Raw genomic sequence first — 26,935 nt, 5'->3', positions numbered from 1 at the left:
TTGACATTCCAATTGTCGCTGGGGCAAAAATAAAGACAAAATGCAGTTTAGAAATGAAGGTTTTATTATTAAGGGAAAAAGTGATCAAAGCCTACAAGGTCCTATGTGAAAAAGTCATTTTCCTCTAAACCTAATAACTGGTTTGGACCTCAGCACCACCTATACCAGTGATGGCTAACCTATGGCACTGGTGCCAGAGGTGGCACTCAGAGCCCTTTCTGTGGGCACTCAGGCCATCACCAGAGATGACTCCAGGTATCTTCCTGCAGTCCCAGACAGCCCAGGACTTGCTGTGCGCAGAACTATTTTAAAGTGACAGCTCGACCTGGGACTATTTTCTGCTTTATTGGTGCCTCAGGTGCTGGTATCAATGAAAACTGTGACAGAGAAGGGAGTATAAATCTCAAATTACATTTCTGTGTTGGCACTTTGTGATAAATTAGCGGGTCTTGTTTGTAGTTTGGGCACTCGGTCCCTAGAAGGTTTGCCATCACTGACCTATACCTATGCTCTCTATACCACTCATCTTTTGCAGAATTGTTGTAATACGCCCACATTAAATGTTTCCGAGCATTTCTGCTTTATTTAAGTCCTGTCAAAGCATCCCAATCGGATTAAGGTCAGGACTTTTGAGTAAGTCTTTCCAAAGTCCTCATTAAGGTTTTTTTTTCTAAGCCATTCCCTTTTTTCGCGAGTTTTGGATCATCGTCCTGCTCAATAACCCCAGTTAGATATTTTTCTGTATGTTTATGACCGCTCCTAGTTTTGACTCCCAATAACTGAAGCACAAATCTGATGACATCACATAGATATGAAATGGCCCTTATCAAGTTTGATTCCAATGATAATAGCAAAACTTTTTGTAAAACTAAATAGTTTAAAATAAATTTTGCAAAGAAATGTATTTTTAAATAAAATATTTATTGCGAAACCCATCAGTTTTGGTACTTGTACACAATCCTTCCGTTGAGTGGCTGAGTTGGCCGGAAGTTGTTGATCATTGGGTTTTCCTCTTCGTCTCTTGTTGTAGAGTAGAGCGAAGAAACAATAGTTCTGTACTGTGGGAATAAAACAGAACATATGTGAGAATTATGTGAACATGACATTTAGTATTTTCATACGTTCACCGCGTATGCCAGTAAAGCTCCCGGGTTATACGCTGAGTGTATTCATAGACATATACTGACAACTAGGGGCGTTCTTTTTGCCTTCGTATGCACATTATACATTGTTTATTGTGGGAAACATAGGATGGAAAGACAGGAGCAAGCTGCGTCTTTCCTTCCTGCTTCCTCCTACTGCACAATGTATATGCTCAGCGGAGGCTATAATAGCCTATGGGGGACAAATGCTAATTACAGCATCCCTCCCCGGCCCCCGCTCAGCGTACACTCAAAGAGGACCCCAGTGATATCACTGTCCATATAAGGAAAGTTACATCACTGTGGAAACAACCTGATTATGTTCACTCCTCCTCCGGCTTTCAGGGGGGAGGAACCGGAGGACATTTCGAACTGTATGAGCATACAGTGGAATACAACCAGATCCTCCTATTGGGAATCCCAACGTATCCCTTACAATGGGGGGCTACAACATTATACAGCTCCAAAATTGTAAGATGGTGTAAAATTGTAATAAATGCAAAGAGCAGCCCAAGATCAAGAGTGCATTCAGTCAGTGCATGTTATTTTATGATCTTTCAAAATACAATGGCAAAAAAAGTTTAAGCCCCTCCAGTTTTTAGCCCACATAGTCTATATACAGTACTTTTCTTTGTTGCAGCAAAGCAGAAAACAAGAGTCATCTGCATAAACAAGAATCTAACTGCACATATATTACCTGTGAAAAGCTGATTTCCAGAGGGGAGCTTATCACATGCCAGGCCACACTCTCCGAGCATGGAGGGGTGGTGAGGGACCCCCGGTACTTATAATAATTGGACAACTTGGCGGGAATTAGGTTTTCTAAATTAAAGTAAACGGTTGCTTTATCTCCTAAAAAAAAAAGAACAAAAATTCAAGGTAATGACATGCTGTTTTTTAAGGTAATTACATTAAAGAAAAACTAAAAAAAATATTTGGGTCAAATAAAATTGACCAGCCCCCATTATTTTGATGTGAAATAGGACATGAAACAGTGAAAAAAATAAATGTACCATTTGTTGGAGTCTTTGGTTAGTTGAGCCAATAGTGAGCCAATACCTTACTACACCCTATTTAAAGGGAACCTGTCATCAGGTTTTCACCTTTGAAACCAATGACAGCCTTCTTACTGATCCCCATTTTTATATTAAAAATCTATTGCTAGTTTTCCCCAAAAAGAAATTTTAAAAAAGTATCTGGCACCATTCCAGAACTCTCATCCTAGTCACAGGGGCGTCTTCTAAGGTCTGCTGCTCAATGAGTAACTCGGCCAACATCTCCAACATTTTTCGGGAAAAGAAGCAATGGATTCTTAAAGGGAATCTACCATTTGTTTTTATGTATTGTGAACCAGACATACCTTGAAAACTATGTAGCTACACTGATGCAGAAATGTATCTTGTTTAATGCCTGAACTGAGTGGTTTTACTGAAAAAACAATTATAAAATTCAGGACCTTGGGAACTCTGGATTGCATGCTAGCTGCCTACATAAACACATTACAATGAGCTTCCTGAACTGTCCAGACAATAATAATCAACCTGAGCTGGAGGACTCATATACTTCAGCTTGGGGATGTGTAGCAATTGATTACTTCTGTCTGTCAGGGACAGCACAGTAAATACAGCATTCTATGAAGCATTGCATAATTAGGGTAAGAGGAGAAGCGCAGAGCAGCCACACGAGCAACAGAGCCTCATTATCATAATTTTATAATTGCTTTTTCAGCAAAACCACTCAGTTCAGGGATTAAACAAGATATGTTTCTGCAACTACAGCATTCTTAAGGTATGTTTGGTTAATAAAGCATAAAAGCAAATGGTAGGTTTCCTTTAATATAAAACCAGCATGAGGATGAGTTAGAAGGCCTCTGCATTAGGTTTAGAGATAAAAACTTGATGACAGGTTCCATTTAAAAAGAGGTCATTAAATAGGCCAGTGATTGGGTGCAGCAGTCCTATGACCACAAACCAAAGTCATAATTGAGGGTAAATTTACCTCTGTAGGCAACATTAGGGAGGACGCTGATTAAGTTTTGAAGAATTTCATTGTGGTCACCAATCTGAAATTAACAAACAGTATTAAAGTAATGAAATAATATCAAACAGTACAGATTCTCTAATTCACTATTATTGAAAATAAATATAGATTTCCAAGCTTTCTCTATCAGACCTGGTGTACACAATTTTGGTTGTCCCTGGATCTGACCATAAATCTTCTGACCATGGTCAGACAATTCCCTCTAGATTATCTTGCATTGCAGGAGAAGGGGGAGGGGAAGGAGGTAAACACTACACTACAGACAGGCACTTCTTGGTTCAGGGGTGCTTCTACCACAGCATGGAGAGGTCACAGGAACAGCTGCTCTACAAACAAGATAAGCTCCGGATTCCCGGGAAGGGAGTGACATAGCAGTGCTGCCTGTGTTTTATTGATTAGATGAGGCAGCGGAGCTCAGTGTGTTGTTGTATCTCATGACTCATTTCTCTTACTCAGATACTAATTGTCAGATACTATTAGAAGAATAGATACTGTTCAGAAGCTAAATAAAAGTGTATATAAATCCTGTAGACCGATAATCTAAGCACATTGTCAGCACACAGCATCTCATAGCACAGATGAATCATGAAGTATCTGCTTAGAGGGTTCTCATCCTATCTGGAATTTTACACTGACTGTCACTGAGTGATAGGATCGATAACAGCAATAAAACTGAGTAAAATCGCTAACTAAGAGGGTTAAAAATTATCTTTATTGTTTAAACATGACTAGGGGATTAAAATTACTATTTTATACTTTGACAGAGTTGTGTATGTTATGAGTTTTTGAGGTACAAGCTGACATTTTACTCCCTTACTGATGTAATAGTACAACCCTGGTGGCAGTGGCTTGCTGACCTGTACTATTACCTCCAGCCATTGCCTTCTGAACGGAGGAGTGCCAGGAGCTTCAGGTGTCAGCTGTATATTACAGCCGCCTGTAATACCCACTATATGAGATTTCGCATGATCACAGAGTGTAAGGGGCTTCAGATGAGGTTCGGAAGCACTTTATCTATATTAGTTTTTCTTTAGTAAAATCGCAGCAATATTCCAAAAACGATATAAATGAGGTATCACCGTAATCGTAGTGACCCATAGTGTAAAGATAACATATTGGGGCACGTTTACTTACCCGGTCCAGTCGCAATCCAGCGGCGCGTTGTCTGACGAGGATTAGGGTCTGCCGGGATTCACTAAGCTCGTGCGCACAATATCCAGCAGGTGTCGCTGCTGCGCCGAGGTCGGCCGGAGTTCACCTTCTTCTTCCCGGTGCATTTGAGTGTCTGATCTTGCGACGCAAATCATTTTTTAAATTCCGCCCCCGATTTCTGTCATGTGAAAGCCAGCGCCAAATTCACAATTCGCAAATTTGTAATTCGTCGCAAAACGGAAATATTCAGGAAACCCGATGAAAGTGCAGCGTTCGGACCCTTAGTAAATGAGCCCCATTATATTTATGTTACAATGCACGGCAAATAATCCCAAACTAGAATTGAGGATTTTCTTTCACTTCATACATTTTGATCAGTTAATACAATTTGATTAATTCAACTAAAGATCCACTAAAAAAAAGTATTTGGAAAGTGCATCTAATTTCACCAAAAATAAGCCCTTATGGTGTAATTTATAGAGTCCTAATAATACGGTATTTAGGCCTCCTAAAGTGTCCTAAAAAGCAGGACCCTAAAAAGTCTGATTTTTTTTTTAATGAAATAGTGAAAAATCGCACCTAAAGTTCTCAGCCTCATAACATTCTACAAAAATGAGAGGACACATAAATAAAATATTCCATCATGAAGCAGTAAATGTAAGTTCTTAAGTTATTTTGGTTTTACAGTATATATATAAGCCGAGACAACTAATTTCACCACCAAAAACTCGGAAAACATATTGACTTGAGTATACAGCCAGCCCCCATGTAGTATAAAACCAGCCAGCCCCCATCTAGTATACAGCCCGACAGCCCCCATGTAGTATACAGCCCGCCAGCCCCCAGCTGTATACAGACCGCCAACCCCCCGCAGTATACAGCCTGCCAACCCCCAGTAGTATACAGCCAGCCCCCATGTAGTATACAGCCAGCTAGCCCCCATGTAGTATACAGCCAGCCCCCATGTAGTATAAAACCAGCCAGCCCCCATCTAGTATACAGCCCGCCAGCCCCCATGTAGTATACAGCCCAGCAGCCCCCATGTAGTATACAGCCAGCCCCCTTGTAGTATACAGCCAGCCAGCCCCCATGTAGTATAAAACCAACCAGCCCCCATCTAGTATACAGCCCGCCAGCCCCCATGTAGTATACAGCCCGCCAGCCCCCAGCAGTATACAACATTTTTTATCACTAATTCTTAGACCCTCTAGGGCAGTGATTTTCAACCTTTTTTGAGCTGCGGCACACTTTTTATACTTAGAAAATCCTGGGGCACACCACCAACCAAAATAGCACAAAATGACACTAAAACAGTCATATTATACATATAGTTAATAACATAGATTCTAAATTTATTTTACTCATTTAGTGTGAAACCTGGGCCTGTTTCGATAAACACAGGAATGGTGGAAAGACACACACGAAGCTCTTCCTCAACAGTTCTCAGTTTCTCCCTGTTTTTAGTATATGGTGCTGATTATTATGTGGCTCATATACTGCAAAATAAAGGGGTACAATGAGAAGTACTATGGCCATGAGGCCAGAGTACAAGTGCCAGCTCATATACTCAGCATATGAGCTGGTACTTGTAGTACTCCAGCCTCATGACTATAGTATTTCTCATTTTACATTTCTCATTGTTATATGCAGTATACTGCTGGAGTGCCAAAAGTACCAGCTCATATGCTGAGTATTCTGCCAACAGTTCATATACTCAGGCAAAAGCTCATATACTCAGCATTATTGGTGGGCATTACCTTGGCGGTGGGCAAATGTGAGAGTCTCTCCGCTCTCAGGATGATGCGCCGGCCTCGGTGACGTCATTTTGTCGCGCGAGGTTCAAAGCTTGCGCATGTGTTATTGTACACGTCTCCTACATTGTAAGAAGCCGTGACTGCGCATCGCTGCACATTGCCGGGAAACAAAACACAGGGGGCACCATAGTTTGGGGAACTTTCCCCGTGGCACACCCGACCATTTGTCGCGGCACACTAGTGTGCCACGGCACACTGGTTGAAAATCACTGGTCTAGACCAGTGATTTTCAACCTTTTTTGAGCCGCGGCACACTTTTTATACTTAGAAAATCCTGGGGCACACCACCAACCAAAATAGCACAAAATTACACTAAAACAGTCATAAAAGGCCTCCCTTTACTAATAAAAAACCCCTAGCGGCCTCCCTTTACTAATAAAAACCTCTAGCGGCCTCCCTTTACTAATTAAAAGACCCGAGCGGCCTCCCTTTACTAATTAAAAGACCCTAGCGGCCTCCCTTTACTAATTAAGAGCCCCTAGCGGCCTCCCTTTACTAATTAAGAGCCCCTAGCGGCCTCCCTTTACTAATTAAGAGCCCCTAGCGGCCTCCCTTTACTAATTAAGAGACCCTAGCGACCTCCCTTTACTAATAAAAAGTCCCTAGCTGCCTCACTTTACTAATAAAATGCCCCTAGCGGCCTCCCTTTACTAATAAAAAGCCACTAGCTGCCTCCCTTTACTAATAAAAAGGCCCTAGCTGCCTCCCTTTACTAATAAAAACCTCTAGCGGCCTCCCTTTACTAATAAAAAGCCCCTAGCGGCCTCCCTTTACTAATTAAAAGACCCGAGCGGCCTCCCTTTACTAATTAAAAGACCCTAGCGGCCTCCCTTTACTAATTAAGAGCCCCTAGCGGCCTCCCTTTACTAATTAAGAGCCCCTAGCGGCCTCCCTTTACTAATTAAGAGCCCCTAGCGGCCTCCCTTTACTAATTAAGAGACCCTAGCGACCTCCCTTTACTAATAAAAAGTCCCTAGCTGCCTCACTTTACTAATAAAATGCCCCTAGCGGCCTCCCTTTACTAATAAAAAGCCACTAGCTGCCTCCCTTTACTAATAAAAAGTCCCTAGCAGCCTCCCTTTACTAATAAAAAGGCCCTAGCGGCCTCCCTTTACTAATAAATAGGCCCTAGCTGCCTCCCTTTACTAATAAAAAGGCCCTAGCGGCCTCCCTTTACTAATAAAAAGGCCCTAGCGGCCTCCCTTTACTAATAAAAAGGCCCTAGCTGCCTCCCTTTACTAATAAAAACCTCTAGCGGCCTCCCTTTACTAATAAAAAGCCCCTAGCGGTCCCCCTTTACTAATTAAAAGACCCTAGCGGCCTCCCTTTACTAATTAAGAGCCCCTAGCGGCCTCCCTTTACTAATTAAGAGCCCCTAGAGGCCTCCGTTTACAAATTAAGAGCCCGTAGCGGCCTCTCTTTACTAGTTAAAAGGCCCTAGAGCCCCCCCTTTACTAATTAAAAGGCCCTAGAGCCCCCCTTTACTAATTAAAAGGCCCTAGAGGCCTCCCTTACTAATTAAAAGGCCCCAGAGGCCTCCCTTTTCTAATTAAAAGGCCCTAAAGGCCTCCCTTAACAAATAAAAAGCCCCAGCCTACCTTTACTAATAAAAAGCCCCAGCCTACCTTTACTAATAAAAAAAAAGACCCTAGCTGCCTTCCCTATACAAATAATAACCCTATATACTTACCCTTGATGTCTTCTTCCACGTACCTTCACTCCTAATGGCGATCCGCCCACCTTCTGTAGCTCCTGCACCGCGCGCCTCTGGTCACGTGACTTACGCGACCTGACGTCAGGTCGCGTCAGTCACGTGACATGGGCCGCGCGGTGCAGGAGCTACAGAAGATGGGCGGATCACCGACGCGGGGCTTGGAGGTAAGTATGGGCACAGAAATACGGGGCAGCTCTACACAGGGGCAGCTCTACATAGGGGCAGCGTAGTTCGGGGAACTTTCCCCGCGGCACACTCAACCTTGTGTCACACAGATTGAAAATCACTGCTCTAGGGTACTGTAACCCTAGATGGTCTGATAGTTTCTACCATATACTACAATACTACTGCTGTTGTTTTAGCTTCTTATGCCCTTGTTTTCAAGAAAAAAAGGGCTTTACATATTATGCAAATGAGCCTGAGGGAGCCCCTCAGGCTCATTTGCATCATTTAAAAGGCCTTTTCTTTGTAAAAACCTGGCCATTAGAAGCTAAAATAGGAATAGATCCAGCCAGAGGGGGCACATACACGAGTATTTCAGTGTGCTTGGCTTGATCTGGTTAAAGATGTCCTTTAAAAAGAGATATATATATATATATATATATATATATATATATATATAAAGTTATGCTTCGGTGCTTTTTAGCATTTTGCAGCTTGTCAAAATTTTTTCCCTTCTGTGCATATATTTTTGCTTAGTAGTCCTTACATTAAAAAGTACTCCAACCACAGCCAGGCCATCTGGGTTATCTCTTGCTGATAATAGATCAGGATATTTGGTATTGTAGAACACAAAATGAATCTAAGGAGAAAGAGCGGAAAAAACATTATACATTCACATACAAAGGTAACTTTTCAGCCTTTAAACCAGATAAAGTCCTCGAACTTGTGTAGCCACAGTAACATCAGGAGATAATAATAATAATAATAATAATAATAATCTTTATTTATATAGCGCCATCAAATTCCGTAGCGCTTTACAAATCATAGGGGACATATACAACTATATTACATTACAAAGAACAAACAGTCATATGGAACAATAGGAGTGAGGGCCCTGCTCACAAGAGCTTACAGACTATGAGGATGAGGGGGTGACACAAGAGGTTGTAAAATGGTCCAGCCATTCTTTATAAGGGAACAATATAAAATAATTTAATAAATAATTTACTAAACAACGATGTTGCTGCTTGAACCAGCCATCAGCCGCCTTTTAGACCTTCGGTTTGATACTGAGCAATGAGCTGATACAGACATTAGATATTGCTTACGATATAAGAGGACTATCTTAACTAGAGCTGAGTGAATCGTCCAAGATTTACGATGCTACTTTTTTCAAAAATTTGGGTTCAGGTCGGAATCTATTTGGTCTTAAGCAACGTTTCTCCAATTATTCTGTAAATTGGTACGGTGGCTGAGTGAGTAGCACTTCTGCCTTGCAGCGCTGGGGTCCGGGGTTCGAATCCCACACAGGTCAACATCTGCAAAGAGTTTGTATGTTCTCTCCGTGTTTGCATGGGTTACCTCCGGGTACTCTGGTTTCCTCCAACACTCCAAAATTTACTGTTAGGTTCTTTAGATTGTGAGCCCCATGGGGACACAATGTTTCCCCAACTAAAAGGGAACCTGTCAACAGCATATGACTTAATAAACTCCTACTGGTGTTGAGGTAGGATTTAAGATTATCCTCTTTTAGTGTGCGTTGGCTGGGTGTTTCTAATTAATAAGCATGTGTGCACGTTGTAAGGAATAATTCAGACCACAGCTGATTTAAGTCTCACTCATGCTAGAAATGACAGGATTTGATCTATCAGCTAGGTTTACCTTAACACTGGTATGTTGAACACTTTCAAGATCTTGTTCATAAGATCATAAGTCAGTGTTGAGACTTAATCCAGAAAATAAACTTTGAAGTGAGATGTAAAATGGTTGTATAATGTCCCCCTGAGATACATGGGGGGCACCCACACCCTCCTATCCAGGACTATATTCAATGGTAATGTAATTGCACTTTATCTTCATATTTTAACAAACTTTTCTGCATTGTAGTGGACTGGGCTGAACAATATAGTATTACTGTGTATCTTCCTTATTTGAACCTATTGTTGATTTACTTGCTTCAGTCCCTACATTTACAGGTCAATATTACCTCATACTATTTATTAAGGGGTATATATTTGTATTGATTTTGTTAAGTCTGGCTTTGGGGAGCTTCTTGGTGTTTACCCAGTATGGGTTTTAGAATAGTTTTTTTATAGTCGCTGAAATACTAAATAAAGATTTATTATTTTCCCCTTCACATCTGCTTTTTCTGGTTCTTTATAGAGTCTTCTACAGATGTGGGAACACAATGTCATGGAGCACTACAGCCTTGCAGCGTCGGGGACCTGGGTTCATGTTCCATCCAGGTCAACATCTGCAAAGAGTTTGTAGGTTCTCTTCGTGTTTGCGTAGGTTTCCTCTGGGTTCTCCGGTTTCCTCCCACACTCCAAAACATACTGGTAGGTTGATTAGATTGTAAGCCCCATGGGGACAGGGACTGATTCAGCAAGCTCTGTGCAGCGCTGTGTAATCTGTGTGCGCTTTATGAATAAGGGAATTATTATTATTATGAAGGCGGAGAGATTAGCTCTGAAATCAATTTGGCCCAACCTCATTTCCCTCCCTTCTCTGTAATTAATGGTCCAGCATTTTGGGTCACCAAACATGTCTCTCCAAAAGTCTGGTAAATTATGTCAATCACAGCACAGGTATCCTGAGGCAGGGAGAGCTTGACTTCAGCAATAAACTCTCTGCCTACATTACTTTATACAACCAATTTGCACATCACTCTAAAGTAAATTTTCTGGATGATAGCACCATGTTAGCTTATGGAAGAAAATGATGTGTATGGTATTGGTCTCTTTATCTCTTATTGGTCAATTTATGCTGACAGGTTCCCTTTAATATTGCACCAATTAAGATCATCCTTTCTTTTGGAATATTATGTGACCGTTGAAGCATGTGCCAATCTTACTCCAAGAATGTCCAGAAAGAGAACTCATAACTTTCTAACTTATTATTACGCCCAAAACTTCAGCTTTTATACTTTTGATAAATGTGATAAAGATTGGTAAGGATTAATATTGCTTTGCTGTGTGTCATAGGTGCTAATACGTAGGATCTCACTTAACTCTTTCGGTGTGGTCAGAACATGTTTGTATATCAGCATTTTTCATGTGCACCATTGTTCTGTTGGATGTGCCGAATAAAATTATATTGGTGGAGTATGTATTAAAGGTTTCTCAATCTAAAATATGTTTGTTTCTGAGATAATAAACCCATTTTGGCATAGAGAAGATTCATTCCGGAATGTTTAATGTTGCATTAATAATACTAGTAAAATAATATACAATGTACTATTACTCACCTCCAGTGGGAAGGCGTTGCCATCTATGTGATGTTCTGATCCTTCATCATCGAATGGTAGTTCTCCAAAATGTAAGTGAAACGCGGCCAGCTGATACACATTGGGAAGTGCAGCATTACGCAGCTGATACACTGAGCTCACGGTCACCTCAACTATAGGAACACAAGATACAGTGGGAATTGTACATTTTAAAAAATTGACAACTCAGATTTTATTCTTAACTATCTTTGATATATCAGATGATATTTTGACCATACCTGGAGATCCACTGCTTCCGAAAAGGAGACAAATACCAAAAAAATAAAAAAATTCTAGTGATGGTTTTGGGAGATGTGGTACAAGTTGTTTACCATACATTAGATTTCAGATCACTGGTTTTGGTACAGACTAAGAGAAGCATCCTGGAAATGGTCATAGTCAATGCGGAAACCTGGTGACTCCATGTTCATCACCAATGATGCTTCAAGTGAAGCCAGAACTGAAATGCTACAAAATGAAGGAAAAGAGGTGGAACCTTAAACCTTACCTGTGTGTCCACTGTTAGTTACAACACCCGTGATAATCCCAGAATTGCCAGAAATATAAATAGGTCCCAAATTCCGATTTTCTTGAACTCTTGAGGTTATGATATTGATGGGTGACTGGGCATCTAGTCCACAGGATGGGTAATGCTCTTCCCACTCTTCGGGTCCTTTCAGAATAAGTAGAAGATTATTTGGTTTAATTCCAGAAAAATTATGACTCTATACTAATAAACAAGTCCAGGAATTATAATAGTATCTTTGTGCTTCATTTTCATACTTATTAGTATTAGTCCAGAAATATCAGGCTATACAATACCTCTTTTCTTACAGAAATAAGTATGAACATCAGTTTCATGTGTGTTTTCATGATAGTCCCGTAAAAATAAAGAATATTGGCTGGTAGTAGTCTCTGTAGTGATCTTGTGTGTGGGGGGGGGGGGGGGGGGGGTGTTTGCTGCCCCCCCCCCCCTACTCCCCAAGACGTATGCACACCTTATACTATCTGGTTCTACAGGAAATGCAAATATCAGATGCATCCATGAGAGAGTATATAATAGGGAAGAGACAAAAAACAGGGAGAGACAAAAGTCCCAAAACACCCTTTTATTTCAAAACTAAAATACCCCAGCAAGTAATAGGTGAGGGGGCCTATCTTTTAGGCTAAGTCTGAAACATGGCGATAATGGATAAGCCACCATACAGAATCAACGGAAAATCTTTTTCCAAACTGGAAGGCGGTAATTTCTGAGACAATTCAGTTTTTTTATACGATCCATGACCACCTTCTGAATGGAAAAGCGTGCCCTTGATCCAGTATTGTGGTTTTCAGGATGGTTACCGTGTTCCGGACAGAACTTTGTTATAGATATGACTCAATTTCCTTGTGAAGTTTTTCAAGTTGGAGATTATGGGGCTTAATTACTAAGGGTCGTGGATTTCACTTTCGTTCGACTGTTCATGGTTTTCGGGATTTGCGCCACTGGGACAGGTATTTAGCAGGGGATTGTGTCACACACGATCAAATTTTGGTGCAGCTGCGTTGGCTTCCATGCGACGAAAATCGTGGGCGGGCCGTCGGACGATCCAACGGATTTGGACTAAGTGCGGGATTTAACTTTCAATTTGTGTCGCAAGACAATGCACTTACATGCACCAGGAAGAAGAAGATGAACCTGAGCGGGGAAGTGACACATTCAGGATATTGGGCGCACAAACTTAGTGAATCGCTGCAGAGTTTATGATTGTCGGAACAATACAATTTGGATGACCTCCTCAGATCGGTAAGGAAATGTGCCCCAATGTCTAACATGACCTTGAACAACACATCCTGTACATGCTCTGATCATGCGCTGTAATGTAACACATGTTCTATGATATCTACTGCTGATGCCTATTGTCCCACTACATTGCTGCGCAAGTGTGTGACCAAATAGTAAAGTAATATATTTTACATACCACATTCATCATGTTCATAGCACCATTCCCCTGTTAAAAAAAATCATCAATATAAATTGTCGCAACATCTATAAAATGCAGCTGAATAATAACACAGAGATTCTTGAAAATTCTTCAAACAAAGTGAACAAAGTGATGATAATGATAAGTTTGTGACCTATACTTATACCTTATCTATGGCCGACTGCACATGACCATGGTTGGTCTGTGAAGAATCAGGGCATGCACTGGCCCAAGAGCAGAACTGTTCTAGTTCATAACCAATCATAGGTCAGCTTTCATTTTGTAAACAGCTGTGGGAAGATAAAAGCTGAGCTCTGATTTGCTGCCATGGATAACTAGAACAGTTCTGCTCCGACACTTCTGATAAATCTCCCCCATAGTGCACATTCATCATAGTGATCTATGATGTAAGGAATCCCTTCTTCCCCAGCAGCAGCACAAACTGGAAATATTCCAAAATAACAGCATTCTAGATCCTTAGATAGGTCATTAAAATCAGCCATGGCCCAAATCCACGGTTATGTTGGTCTTGTACGTTATACACTACACAGACAAAAGTAATGGATCACCTACACAATTTACCTGCAGCTTTTTTGGCACCTCAATCTTAACCCATAGACATAAAGGGGACCCCACTCTAAAGCCTCTACTCTTCTGGGAAAGCCTCTACAAAATTTTGGAAAGGTGGGAAACAATCCTTCCCTCACAATTTCTCTTTTAGTTGGTTGAGTCCAGGGGCGTAACTTGAGGGGGTGCAGAGGTTGAGATCGCACCCGGGCCCAAGAGGTTTAGGGGGCCCTTATGGTGTCCCTTTCCCATATGAGAAGACTATTACTATAAACCATACATTATAGTCAGGGGCCTGGCACAGACTTTGCACTGGGGCCCATGAGCTTCTAGTTACGCCACTGGTTGAGTCTCTTTGTAGGTTAGTCAAGTTCTTCACACCAAATTCACCAAACCATGCACCATACTCGAACCAGCGTTTGCCTATGATAAATTTCCCTCTTTATGGTTTCATTTTTTTCAGAAACATTACAAAATAACCAGGTGTGGTTACTAGCAAGCAAAGTTGTTCTTGTGCCTGTACCTGATGCTTGGCATCCCAGGACGAGGTACAACACCCCAACACACACAAGTCTCAGCATCTCCAACGTCTGATCTTCTTTGCTTCTGAAATAGAAAAAAAACGTTAGTGCTTAATTGAAGACACTGATCCCCCAAAAAGCTTCTATACTGGGGCTTAAGTTGCTGTTTCTCTGAGGCTTCCTCCTGTTTTGAGGTAAAACTGATCCAAAAATGTTTCCAGCCATCTCTTTAACCCCTTAAGGATGGGCCCTTTTCTGTTTTTGCGTTAACATTTTTCACTTCCCACTTTCCAAAATCCATAAGTTTTGTTTTGCTGTGAACGGAGTGGTTTGAATGCTTGCTTTTTTTCCATTAGGATGTTTTTACCTTATGTACTACTAGCATGAGTGAATTGTTTGATGCACAATATTGATTTAAAGAATGTTACAAATGGTGATTCAAATAAGGAAAAAGAGTCTAACTTGCACCACAAAATTGTATTTCCTAGTGATGCTATTTAATATTCCATGATGAGTACTGGGAAACTGGAAAAAAATTCCAAATGTGGCGAAACTAACAAAAACACACATTTGCGCCATTTTTTTTGGCCCTGTTTTTTTTTCAGTTTTGACTGGGTGCTCCAATTCTTTATTCTTTAGTCTTTACGATCACCGAGTTACCAGTTTTGTTTAGGTTTTATTATATTTTTGGGAATTGGGTTAGGGTTCTTTTTCCTCAGTTGCTATGAGTTCCCTTCTATTCAGCCCACATATTATGTGCTACCATAAGCACCCACTCCAGTCCTTCATACATCATAGGAGTAACATACAACCATACAAGACTTTACTAAGAACATGTGACAAAGTAACTACAAAAAATGCAGATGCCTTCTTTCCTGGACCCTTCTGGATCCCCAGTAATGAGTATCCCATCAATACAAATCCTGGATATATCCTGATGGAATCCAGTACCTGACCATCTGCATATACATATAGAGGTTCATGCACAATATATATATATATATATATATATATATATATATATATATATATATATATATATATCTCCTCCAATACATATGCAGGGCACGGATCCACATGTGAATGCGATGTGGCAACAGGTTGTAAATGTAATTACACTTATATTCCCACTCACTACAGACACTAAGTTATATATATATATATATATATATATATATATATATATATATATATATGATAAAACACAGAAAACCTGAAATATCTATGTGTTCACATATAAAGTCTACTATACTGTAACTACACTACACATATTGTAAGCACACAGAATTTTACCTGGGTCCTTAAGGTAAGTGCTGCTCCAGGAAGGGTCAGGAAGCAAAGAAAGATAGATTTCTAGTTCCACCAGCCTAATTATACCTGTTGGCAGCCCCTGCACACCCCCCATAACTCCACCCTAAGACCACTCAGCATAGACCCCATTGTGTATGTAGGGAGATAACCTCACCCAGGTTTATGATGGCTTCTTCCAGCCTTTGTTATACTAATGGTCTCTGTACACAGTGACGTCTCCTTACAGAATATCAGTCAGTATATACTGTATCCATTTATTCTGTATGTAATACGTGATCATAACAGTGCAGCATCCCCGCCCCCCCCCCCCCCCCCCACTGGCATACCTCCCAACTTTTGGTTCAAGAGAAAAGAGGGACACAAAAAAATTTTCTAAACCACGCTCACAAGCATAGTATAATATCAACCTACATATAATATCAATCTACATTGTAGGTAGCGGGCCCCTGTAACTGCTGTGCTGACCAGGGAACCGCCTGCAGCCCGCCCGCTGAGCCGCCCACCTGGATAGTCCACTGGCACAGCTGCATGTCCACCATGCCGGTACAGAAGCCCACCCGCCCAACAGCACGGTCGCTTTTTACTTTATTTATATATGTGTATTTGTGTATGTGTGTGTGTATGCTGCATATACTGTATGTATGTGTATATGCTGTATGTTTACACAGTATGGGGCAAATTTATCACTGCTTCTATTCAAGTCTTCTGGTGTAGCAGCAGAGAACTAATCGCAAATTCTTTCACACTGCAAGAGTTTGCGATTATTATGTGGCTACGCCACCTCCACGCCATCTGGGCAATAGTACTTCAGAAGAGTAGAGGTCGCCATTTCTCTTAAATGTTTGAGAAACAAAGATTGTATCGTTTTATATATTGTAAGTGGCTTAGCAACAATAGTAACCTTTCAAGACCTTGAGCATAGGCTAAGCATAGGCTGGAAAGATAACATTGTTGCTAAACCACTTTAACAGAATGAACAAAAAGTATACAATATTTGTTTGTCAAACATGAAAGAAAATTAGGGACCTCTATTGTTCTGAAGGACTATTGTTGGATTTAAAGCCACTGCGTCTGAGTTTGGATACTGTACTGATGTCATTTTATTATCTTCATCAGAAATTATCTACCTGTGCCCTACCGTCATGTCACATACATTGACAATAGTTGACACTCCAAATCTGCTGCATGTTTCGTTCATGAATGGAAACAACAACTTAACATATTAAATAAGAGCACTTTTAAGGAATTCCTAATAAAGGTGACGTTTTAATAAATAAATGACGAATGGGTTTCTGTGAGGTCATCATAGACCTTTATTGTAAATTTTTACAGCTATTGGTATTTATTCTTTATTGTAAATTGTTCTTCCAGCCACAACACATGTCTGCGGGTTGAAAACAGCCACCACATTTATGATATGTATCCCTCACATCACAACTGACCACACTGTGCCCCGCACATATATCTTATATACCCCTCACACCACAACTGACCACACTGTACCCCACATATATCATATATACCTCTCACACCACAACTGGCCACACTGTGCCCCCACATATATTATATACACCCCTCACACCACAACTGACCACACTGTACCCCACATATATCATATATACCCCTCACACCACAACTGACCGCACTGTGCCCCACATATATCATATATACCCCTCACACCACAACTGATCACACTGTGCCCCCACATATATCATATATACATCTCACACCACAACTGACCACAATGTACCCCACATATATCATATACACCACTCACACCACAACTGACCACACTGTACCCCACATATATCATATATACCTCTCACACCACAGCTGACCACACTGTGCCCCCACATATATCATATATACCCCTCACACCACAACTGACCACACTGTGCCCCCACATATATCATATATACCCCTCACATCACAACTGACCACACTGTGTCCCCACATATATCATATACACCCCTCACATCACAACTGACCACACTGTGCCCCCACATATATCATATATACCCCTCACACCACAACTGACCACACTGTGCCCCCACATATATCATATATACCCCTCACACCACAACTGTCCACACTCTACCCCCAACATATAGCATATATACTCCTCACCACAACTGTCCACACTGTGCCCCCACATATATCATATATACCCCTCACATCACAACTGACCACACTGTGCCCCCACATATATCATATATACCCCTCACACCACAACTGAGCACACTGTGCCCCCACATATATCATAGATACCCCTCACATCACAACTGACCACACTGTGCCCCCACATATATCATATATACCCCTCACATCACAACTGACCACACTGTGCCCCCCACATATAATATATATACCCCTCACACCACAACTGACCACACTGTGCTCCTAAGCAATATAATATATACCCCTCACACCACAACTGACCACACTGTACCCCCAACATATATCATATATACTCCTCACACCACAACTGTCCACACTGTGCCCCCACCATATATCATAGATACCCCTCACATCACAACTGACCACACTGTGCCCCCACATATATCATATATACCCCTCACACCACAACTGAGCACACTGTGCCCCCACATATATCATAGATACCCCTCACACCACAACTGACCACACTGTGCCCCCACATATATCATATATACCCCTCACATCACAACTGACCACACTGTGCCCCCACATATATCATATATACCCCTCACATCACAACTGACCACACTGTGCCCCCACATATATCATATATACCCCCCACACCACAACTGACCACACTGTGCCCCCACATATATCATATATACCCCTCACACCACAACTGTCCACACTGTACCCCCAACATATATCATATATACTCCTCACACCACAACTGTCCACACTGTGCCCCCACATATATCATATATACCCCTCACACCACAACTGACCACACTGTGCCACTACATATATCATATATACCCCTCACACCACAACTGACCCCCACATATACAATAATGGGTCAGTATGCCATCTGTGGAAATCATGCATAGCATACTGAAGAAAAAAAGCTGATGTGTGAATGAGTCCCTTGCAGGACTGCATCTGCCATGAGACAGGGTGAAGTCCCCGCCTCAGGTGGGAGATTGAGGACCCTTTAAGAGGCGGCATTTATGCTGCTGATTGTAGAGACGCGCCTAATGCTGGTAAGTCCGTACTACCTTTAAGGCACCAATGTAATTGATAGGCAGAGCAGGACAACGGCAGGTGTGACATCATCACCACGCTGGCATGTGTCGCCACACACAATGCGGCTTCCGGCTGAAGAGGAGCTGTGTTGAAGCACCGGGGCTGGAGGTAAGCACAAGGTTTTTTTTTAATGGGTGTCAGATGTATATATATAATATATATATAATAGTACGGGGGCTGTGTATAGTGTGGTGGGGGGAGCCTCTGTATACTTGGGGCTGCTGTTTGGTACTAGGGTTGGCGTAGCTCTTTAAACTGTCTATGGAGGAATCTGCATATAGGGGCTGGATTTTAATTAAATCGGGTGACCTTATATGGAGTACTGTAAATAATTTGGGAACATGTATATGGGGCTGTTATAAATAAATTAAGGTAACAGTATATAAATAGGGTGTGTACATAAATTAGCGGGGTGCTGTAGTTCAGGGGGTGTAGTATATATAACAAATTGTGGGAGTTGTAGATACTATAAATTATTCGGAGAAATATAAAGGATGCTTTATGTGGGGAATAGTGTGTTCAGTCGAGTTGTGAGGATAATATATATATATTAGAAATACGCTCCATTACATTGTAAGTGACTGTGGTTTTTTTATAGGCGCAGTGTGGAGTTGTGCTGCATAGAGCTGAAGTCATTTGACGTGAATTCAGCAGTGATAATCCATAAATCGTAAAGAAGTTCTCTTCCTGATGGAGCAGATCATCACCTGTAAGGTACTAGAGGTCACTAATGTCTGTGTCTAATGACCGACTACGAGTGTGTGAGGTAGCATCATTGGGCGCCGGGGTAGGGCAACTTTTAAAATTTTCGCCTCAGGCAGCAAAAATGCTAGAATCGGCCCTGGTACCTTGCTTCATTTTAGATCAGTAGATTTTCTGTGTTGAATCTGCAGCAATAATAACACATGCTGAGAGTTTTATTACATTTCTCATCTGGTTTTGTGATAATAAATATTTTAAAAGCCGTCTGAACGTGTGAGCATGGCCATAAAAAAAAAATATTCACACATTTCTCAGTTTCCAGTCACATCACCTCGAAGTAACGGTGTAATACCTCTGCCAGCCACTAGGGGGAGCTGTCTGCCTATACATTTCCACACAGACTTCAGCGCTGTACTTTCTGTATGTATCTGTGAGTGAGGAGCTCCCCCTAGCGTCAGCTACACAAATCATCCTAAGATTTCAATACATAAAGTGACGGCTCGCAGGGACCACTGTGGAAAGTAGAAGGTTAATATATTGGGAAAATATTGTCTGCAGATGGTTCACCTCGGGGGCAGGAGGGGGAGGGCGCAGTGTACAGTGCTGCAGGAGAAGCATGGAGGACACTATCACTCAGGCTTGTTTGCACTTTGGGTGAGTTTGGTGCATTGTGTGACACATGCAGAGTGTATAGGGGACATATACATAAGATGAGGGACAGGTCTGCACTGGTTCCCTGCCTCACACACAGAAGAGGAGGCAAAAGATAGTGATACATGTGTCTCCATCACACCATATAGAATGTATGAGTGTGAAATGGCTACGGCTGCAGCCACACAAGACCAAAACTTTGCCAAATGTCAGTGATGTTCTGTGCAGAGAATCTGTGGGGTTAAACAGAAGCTGTTACAGAGGATGAGACTGTAGGGCTGTATTCACAACCTGCAGATTTAGGCCACACACACACAGGACTGAATCACCACATGTATGCGGCAGCATTAAATTTGGCGTCTAACCAACAGCGATTTACAGGATTTGTACAAATCCCTTTCACATCCAGAGTCTGCGGTCACACGTGGCGCTTTGAACGCGTTTTTTGGCCCGTTTTCAATCGGTACGTCAAAAAACGCATGCGTTTTTGACCAGTTTTAATTAAGATAAGTGGTAAAACTTGTCAAAAACATATGCGTTTTTTTGACGGACTGCTTAAAAACAGGCCAAAAATGCAGCCTAATAAAAAGAAAAACACATCCATGAATTGCACTGCACTTTTTGTCCATCTTCCCACTTGGAATTTGAATTGGATTTTAAAACACAATTCAAATGCAATGGGGAGGAGTTTACACCTCAACATACTGTTAGGTTGTTTAGATTATGAGCCCCATGGGGACAGGGACCAATTTGTCATGCTTTGTGCAGCGCTGCATTATCTGTGTGCATTATATAAATAAAGAATTATTATTATCATTAGGTCTGAGCCTCATGATGTATTCGCTGTGGTGGCGGGGGCGGGCATGGAGCTCCAACGTATGATGCAGATTTATATCCATTTTTCACAAGCCCATTAGAAAAAGCCACAGGATCATTTATTTCTCCTGCATTAAATAAGGTCTTATTCAGACCAGAATAAAAACGGACTGCATGCATGGATGACTTTTATGGAGGTCCTGGTTTGCATGTGAGAAAAAAAATTGCATGCTCTAGTTTTTTCTCACAGTCTGCCCATCAGTGAAAAGAAACAGACATGTGAACAGATTCATAGGAATCAATGGGTCCATGTGCCATCCGCCGTAAAAAAATTACTGATGTAAAAAAAAAAAAAAAAAGCCTGTCTGAATGAGCCCTAACAGTCCCCAAAACATTGGGGCTTGTTTACTAAGGTTCCGCGGAGCGCACTTTCGTCGTTTTTTCTGACGTTTTCGGGATTTGAACCGCTTTGACAGGTATTTAACTGGGGACTGTGTTGCACGTGATCGGATTGTGGGGGGTGTTCTGATGGATTCGGACTGAGCGCGGGATTTAACATTCAAATTGTGTCGCATCTAATTCACTTACATGCACCAGGAAGAAGATGGTGAACTCTGTCGGACCTGACGGGGAAGCGACACATGCAGGATATCGGGCGCACGATCTTAGTGAATCGCGGCACAGTTCATTATCGTCGGACTATGCACTTTCGGGGATCGCGCAGGGACCGGGTAAGTAAATGTGCCCCGTTGTCTGTGTTACTTTTCCTGAAGTGCATTCACTTGAATGTTGCTGTATTCTACACGGAATACGGAATACGCCATGGTAGGATATAACTTCTACACTATAAAGGTTATACTTTCCTTCCTGCTGCGGACATTGCACGCCATTATAAATGAACGGTATGCCCTCAATATTTTCCACTTAGGATTGTTTCCTTTTCTCTTGTTTTTTTTTTTTAATAGGATGCCCCAGTGGTTGGAATCCATACTACAGGTGGCAGCCAAGATGAAGAACGACAAGCTACGAAGGAAGAAGGCGTACCGGATGCTGCGCAGGCACTTGGTGCGTAGGGGGAATGGCGTTTGGTAAAATAACAAGAGTAATAAGTCTCTTAGAATATGTCTGCCTCATATACATCAGCAGGATCTCTATGTAGGCAGTAAAATATGGGTGCGCTCTAATGAATGGTCATATGACTTACCTCCATGGCACGGTGGCCATTATTTTCTTCAGCTTGTGATGTTTTGGGTTTTTTTTGAGTCCTTGTTTTTATGGGATGAACTTTACTTTTTATTGGCCTTTTTGGATGATGCATTGTATATAATATGGGGGGGCAGTGTCATTGTGTATTTTTTATTATATCATTTAGATCAAGGTATAAATATCTCTGACAGATGCAGTGGTAACAATTACAAAAACATATTTTGTACCCATTCAGCCCAAAAATTTTGAAAAGTTAATCATAAATATATTTAGTTCTATTAATCTGAGGCTGTGAGTGATATCAGTGATATTCAGGTGAGTGTTCTAGCTCCCACCTCTTCCTATATTCTCCCCTTGCTCCTGATACTATAATACCCCATAATATAAAGATGGTGGTCCCGTGAACCTTTGTTTGCATCTGCGTCAAGCTCCGCTCACTTGCTACTGACAATGATAATAGCCTGATCCTCAAACTATGAAAGGAACAGGACCCGCTCTATCCTCTGCGAGTCAGGCAGACTGATTATGCACCAGGCTGTGGAAGCCATTGTTTCAACAGTTAGGTCTCATCTACACTAACATGAGACCTAACAGTTGATTCCTGTGTGTCTTGAAAGTATCGAGATGTTGCCAATGTGGTTACTGCTTTGCCACCAAAATAATCTATTCTTCAAAGATTTGATAAGCAGAATTATTGGCCATTTGTTAAAGGAAATCTACCATTCGCTTTTATGCATTATGCACCAAACATACCTTGATGCAGAAACATATCTTGTTTATTTCCTGAACCAAGTGGTTTTGCTAAAAAAAACTATTATAAAATTATGATACTGAGGCTTTGTCATTCCTGTGGCTGCCCCAGCGTTCTCCTTTTACCCTAATCAGCATTGTCCCGCCCAGCATAAGCTGAGAATAACCTGACAGGCAGAAGACAGGTAATCAATTGCTGCACCATCCTCCAGCTGCTGTGTATGAGTCATCCAGCTGAGGTTTGTTTAGTCTTGTCTGGACAGTTCAGGCAGCTCTTTTTTTTGTACACACCCAGTCCACACCCAGCTTTCCCAAGGTCCTAAATTTTATAATAGTTTTTTTTTTTAGCAAAACCACAAAAATGCTATGTGTGAATGCAAGCCCAGGGGCTCCACAAACACTTCATGGCACCTGAAAACTAGTCTGCCCTACAAAAGCTCAATGGCTCCTTCCCCTCCACACCCATATCAACCAAAACTTCCCTCGAAGTACAAACTGTAATGGGAAAACAAACTCATTTGGGTAAGTTAAAGCATTCTAAAGTTATAACCGGATAAAGTGACACATGCTGGTTTTGAAAAAATAGGCCGAATGAGTTTGGTCACTAAAGGGTTAATTGATTCTCTTCCCATGTTTTTCCTTTGGACAATTGGCTTGCAGTGAAACAAATACACAATCGAAAATATTAACTATGACCCATAAGATTGTCCATAACCTGTTCCCTCTATACATCTGTGACCTAAAACCCAGTTCTGTTTTTTTTTTCATTTATTTTTTTCTCCTCTGATCTGCTACTCACTACACCAAACCATCAAACCTTAAAGAGGAGCTGTCATCCATATAAAAGGCACTAAAGTAAGCAGCTCCTAGTGCTACAACAGTTGTACCAGTGTTACTCTGCTAGCGTTATCAGAAACCTCCAATGGCGCTAGCAGACACTGCCGCGCTGTACAATAGAAACGCCGAACTGCGCTGTAAGCGGACAGACTTATTCATGAGGGGGCGCTGCTTCTCCTCCCACTTCATAGGCCGGCGGTGATTGCGGGGTTTCCTGCAGAAGTCACCGCCCCTAATCCCGCCCCCTCATGAATACAGCTTACAGCGCGGTCCGGCGTTTCTATTGTACAGCGCAGCAGTGTCTACTAGGAGGTTTCCGATAACGCTAGCAGTGTAACGCTGCTGCGTCTGTTGTAGCGCTAGGAGCTGCTTACTTTATTTAAAGCCATAAAAAGGCACTACAGCCCGAGAACTTACTTCTTCATGAGAGCTCCAATCTATAGTCATCCTGCAGCCAATAAAATGCCTGTAATATACCAGTATATAAGCCTACCCAAGTATAAGCCGAGACCCCTAATTTTAACATAAAAAACTGAAAAAACCTATGGACTCGAGTATAAGCCGAGGGTGGGAAATGCATTGATCACAGCCTCCCAGTATATAGCCTGCCCCTGTAGTATACAGCCTTCCCAGTCCATATATACTCGAGTATATATGGTAATATCTGTAACTTCTTGTCTCCATAACCCTCTTAAGTCCACCATAGGGGGCATGTCCCTTTCTCTCTTTGTGCCAGTACAGGACAATAACTACGGAGCTTTGGATTTTTTTATTAAAAAAAAGTTGCACATTGTGTGTTTGTTTCTCGTTTACTCCATCAGGGCAGATTTATTCCAGCATTTTTTGTGCAAATGCAGGTCTTCACACCATCCTCACCCTTTGTGAATGGAACGTGTTGCAAGGGTAGTAAAAATTACTTAAATGTACGGTATCTCCCTGCTGATATAGATTTGTGCTTTGTCATAAATTATGTAAAGCTATCAAAAACGCTAAGGAAAATGGTGGGGGGGTAATTTTTTTTTTGCTTAATGTCAAATATGTAAATCTCTTGAAATGCCCTGATATTTACAAGGGTTTAAAAAAAATTAAAACACTAAATAAATAACAAAATAAAACAATGAAAACCATACTCACAGCTTCCGCCTCTGAGCGACCCCTGGAGTGTTCCTTCTCCTTACATGATGGAGTATATATCTCTACGTACAAGACCTCCTCCTCCTCCTTTTGCACACTGTCCCCATATACTTGGAAACGCTGCCACCTGTGTATATTCTTGAAGGCTTATCTCTAATGTCATGTTTTCCAGTAAAAGTTGTAGCCACCAAGGTTGTTTATAAGTTGTTCTATGTATAACATTGGAGATGATCAGAGAAGTATTAGTGATGGCTTCGTGCCATCGTACTGTATAACAAAGAAATTGCTAAAGCAGGAAAGGGTTAATCCAATATTTATTATACGATATACGTATTGCTGTTCTTCTAGGTTTTTTTTTTCATGCAATGTAGTTTTCTTATGTCATTCCTATGTATAGTTCATTGTTCTGAAGTGGAGTAAATAAAGTCTTCGAGTTTTGCATTATTAACTGGCAAAATTAGAGCTCAAGCGGTTATCTCTAGGGCTGTGTTCAAAGGGCTAGCGTTTACATTGCATTTTGAAACGCAATTCAAAAGCTTTTGGGAGATTTTACAACTTGCAAAGTGATAACATTGTGTTCCATAACTCTTTGTTGACACAATAGTGACACAATAGTAACACAATGCAATTAGGCAAATCTCCTCTCCACAGAAATAATGGGTTTAAAAATGCAACATTAACAGAACAGGGCAGCCTTAAAGGGAACCTACCACCACGAATCTATCTATAAAGGTAGATCGGGTGGTAGGTGGATCTATAGGATGTGAGGATAGCCCTTTTAAGGGCATTTCCTAACTTCCCCACACTTTTTTGATTTTATTATCAGAATATGTAAGTTTTCTAAAGCGGCTACTGAGGCTTGGAGCAGCCGGAGCTGAGGCTACGCGGTGCGGCTACTCCACGCCCCAGTAGGCACTTTGTTCCTCCTACCCGAAATCTTCGGCGCTCAGCTCCTTGTAGCGTAGAATGCGCAGAATAGCAGGTCCGCGTCTACGTGGACACTGCTCTGAAGCTGGAGCTGCGCAGACGAGGGCTTGCTGTTCTGCAAATGCGCAGACAGCAGGTTTGTCGGACGAGGGTGCACATCTACTAGGAGCTGCGGGCCGAAGAATTCGGTTAGGAGGGACAAAGAGGCTACTTGGGCGTGGAGTAGCCGCGCCGTGTAGCCTCAGCTCTGGCTACTCCACACCCCAGTAGCCCTGAAAAGGGCTATCCTTACATCCTATAGATCCACCTACCACCCGATTATTGGTGGTAGGTTTCCTTTAATGCATCTGTGTTTGGCAGCAGCTCCTCCCCGATGAAGTGAGTGAGCATGTCCTGACTGTCTAGGGCCAAACTTCTGACTCCACAGCCCCGTTTTCTGGCTCCCTCTAGCAGTGCCGAGATAATTGCGGGCATTACTTCCCACTGCTTTATTCCTCTGATCTGCAGCAGAGGAGCTTCATTACTGAGCATGTACATAAAAAGCCACCTAGAAGAGAACTGCCTGTCAGGCCTCTAGTGCACTTCCATAACTGATGTAACATAACTGATGGAAATTTTCATTGGTACAGAAGGCCGGGTAGCGGCTGAGAAGTTCTCACTCTTCCCTGACCTCTCCTGACCCAGGAGCAGGAAAGGACCCTGGAGTGGCAAGTACTGCCTGGGGTCCAGATGCCGGTGTGTAGAAACAGTGGCTTTCTGCACAATCATCTAATTTAAAGGTGTTGTCCGGAGGTTTAAAAACATGGCTGCTTTCTTACAAATACAGTGCTGCACCTGGCCATAGTTTGTGCCGGTATTGCAGTTCAGCTCCATTCATCTCTATGCAGCTGAGTTGCAATACCGGCACAAACAATAGTCAGGTGTGATTCTGTTTTTGGAAAAAGGCAGCCATGTTTTTCAACTTCTAGACAACCCTTTTAACTCCATGTTCGGAGGATGCAGAGAGAGTTAAAAGTCTCA

General features: G+C 41.8%; 1 protein-coding gene across 1 annotated transcript; it reads right to left on the bottom strand.

Annotated features, from left to right (window-relative positions):
- Positions 1 to 930: 930 nt before the first annotated feature.
- LOC140076874 (carbonic anhydrase-like) lies at positions 931 to 25,058 on the bottom strand. The gene is made up of 9 exons (XM_072123645.1): positions 24,989 to 25,058; positions 14,344 to 14,426; positions 13,251 to 13,280; positions 11,798 to 11,962; positions 11,272 to 11,423; positions 8,572 to 8,664; positions 3,141 to 3,204; positions 1,840 to 1,994; positions 931 to 1,058 (listed from the first exon to the last, which is right to left on the bottom strand). Exons 2-9 carry the CDS (start codon positions 14,399 to 14,401, stop codon positions 936 to 938), a joined length of 840 nt encoding a protein of 279 aa, XP_071979746.1. The 5' UTR covers positions 14,402 to 14,426; positions 24,989 to 25,058; the 3' UTR covers positions 931 to 935.
- Positions 25,059 to 26,935: the final 1,877 nt, after the last annotated feature.

This window comes from Engystomops pustulosus, chromosome 9 (assembly GCF_040894005.1).
Source record: "Engystomops pustulosus chromosome 9, aEngPut4.maternal, whole genome shotgun sequence".
Classification (NCBI taxonomy): Eukaryota; Metazoa; Chordata; class Amphibia; order Anura; family Leptodactylidae; genus Engystomops; species Engystomops pustulosus.
This window is presented reverse-complemented; position numbering and strand designations above follow the sequence as displayed.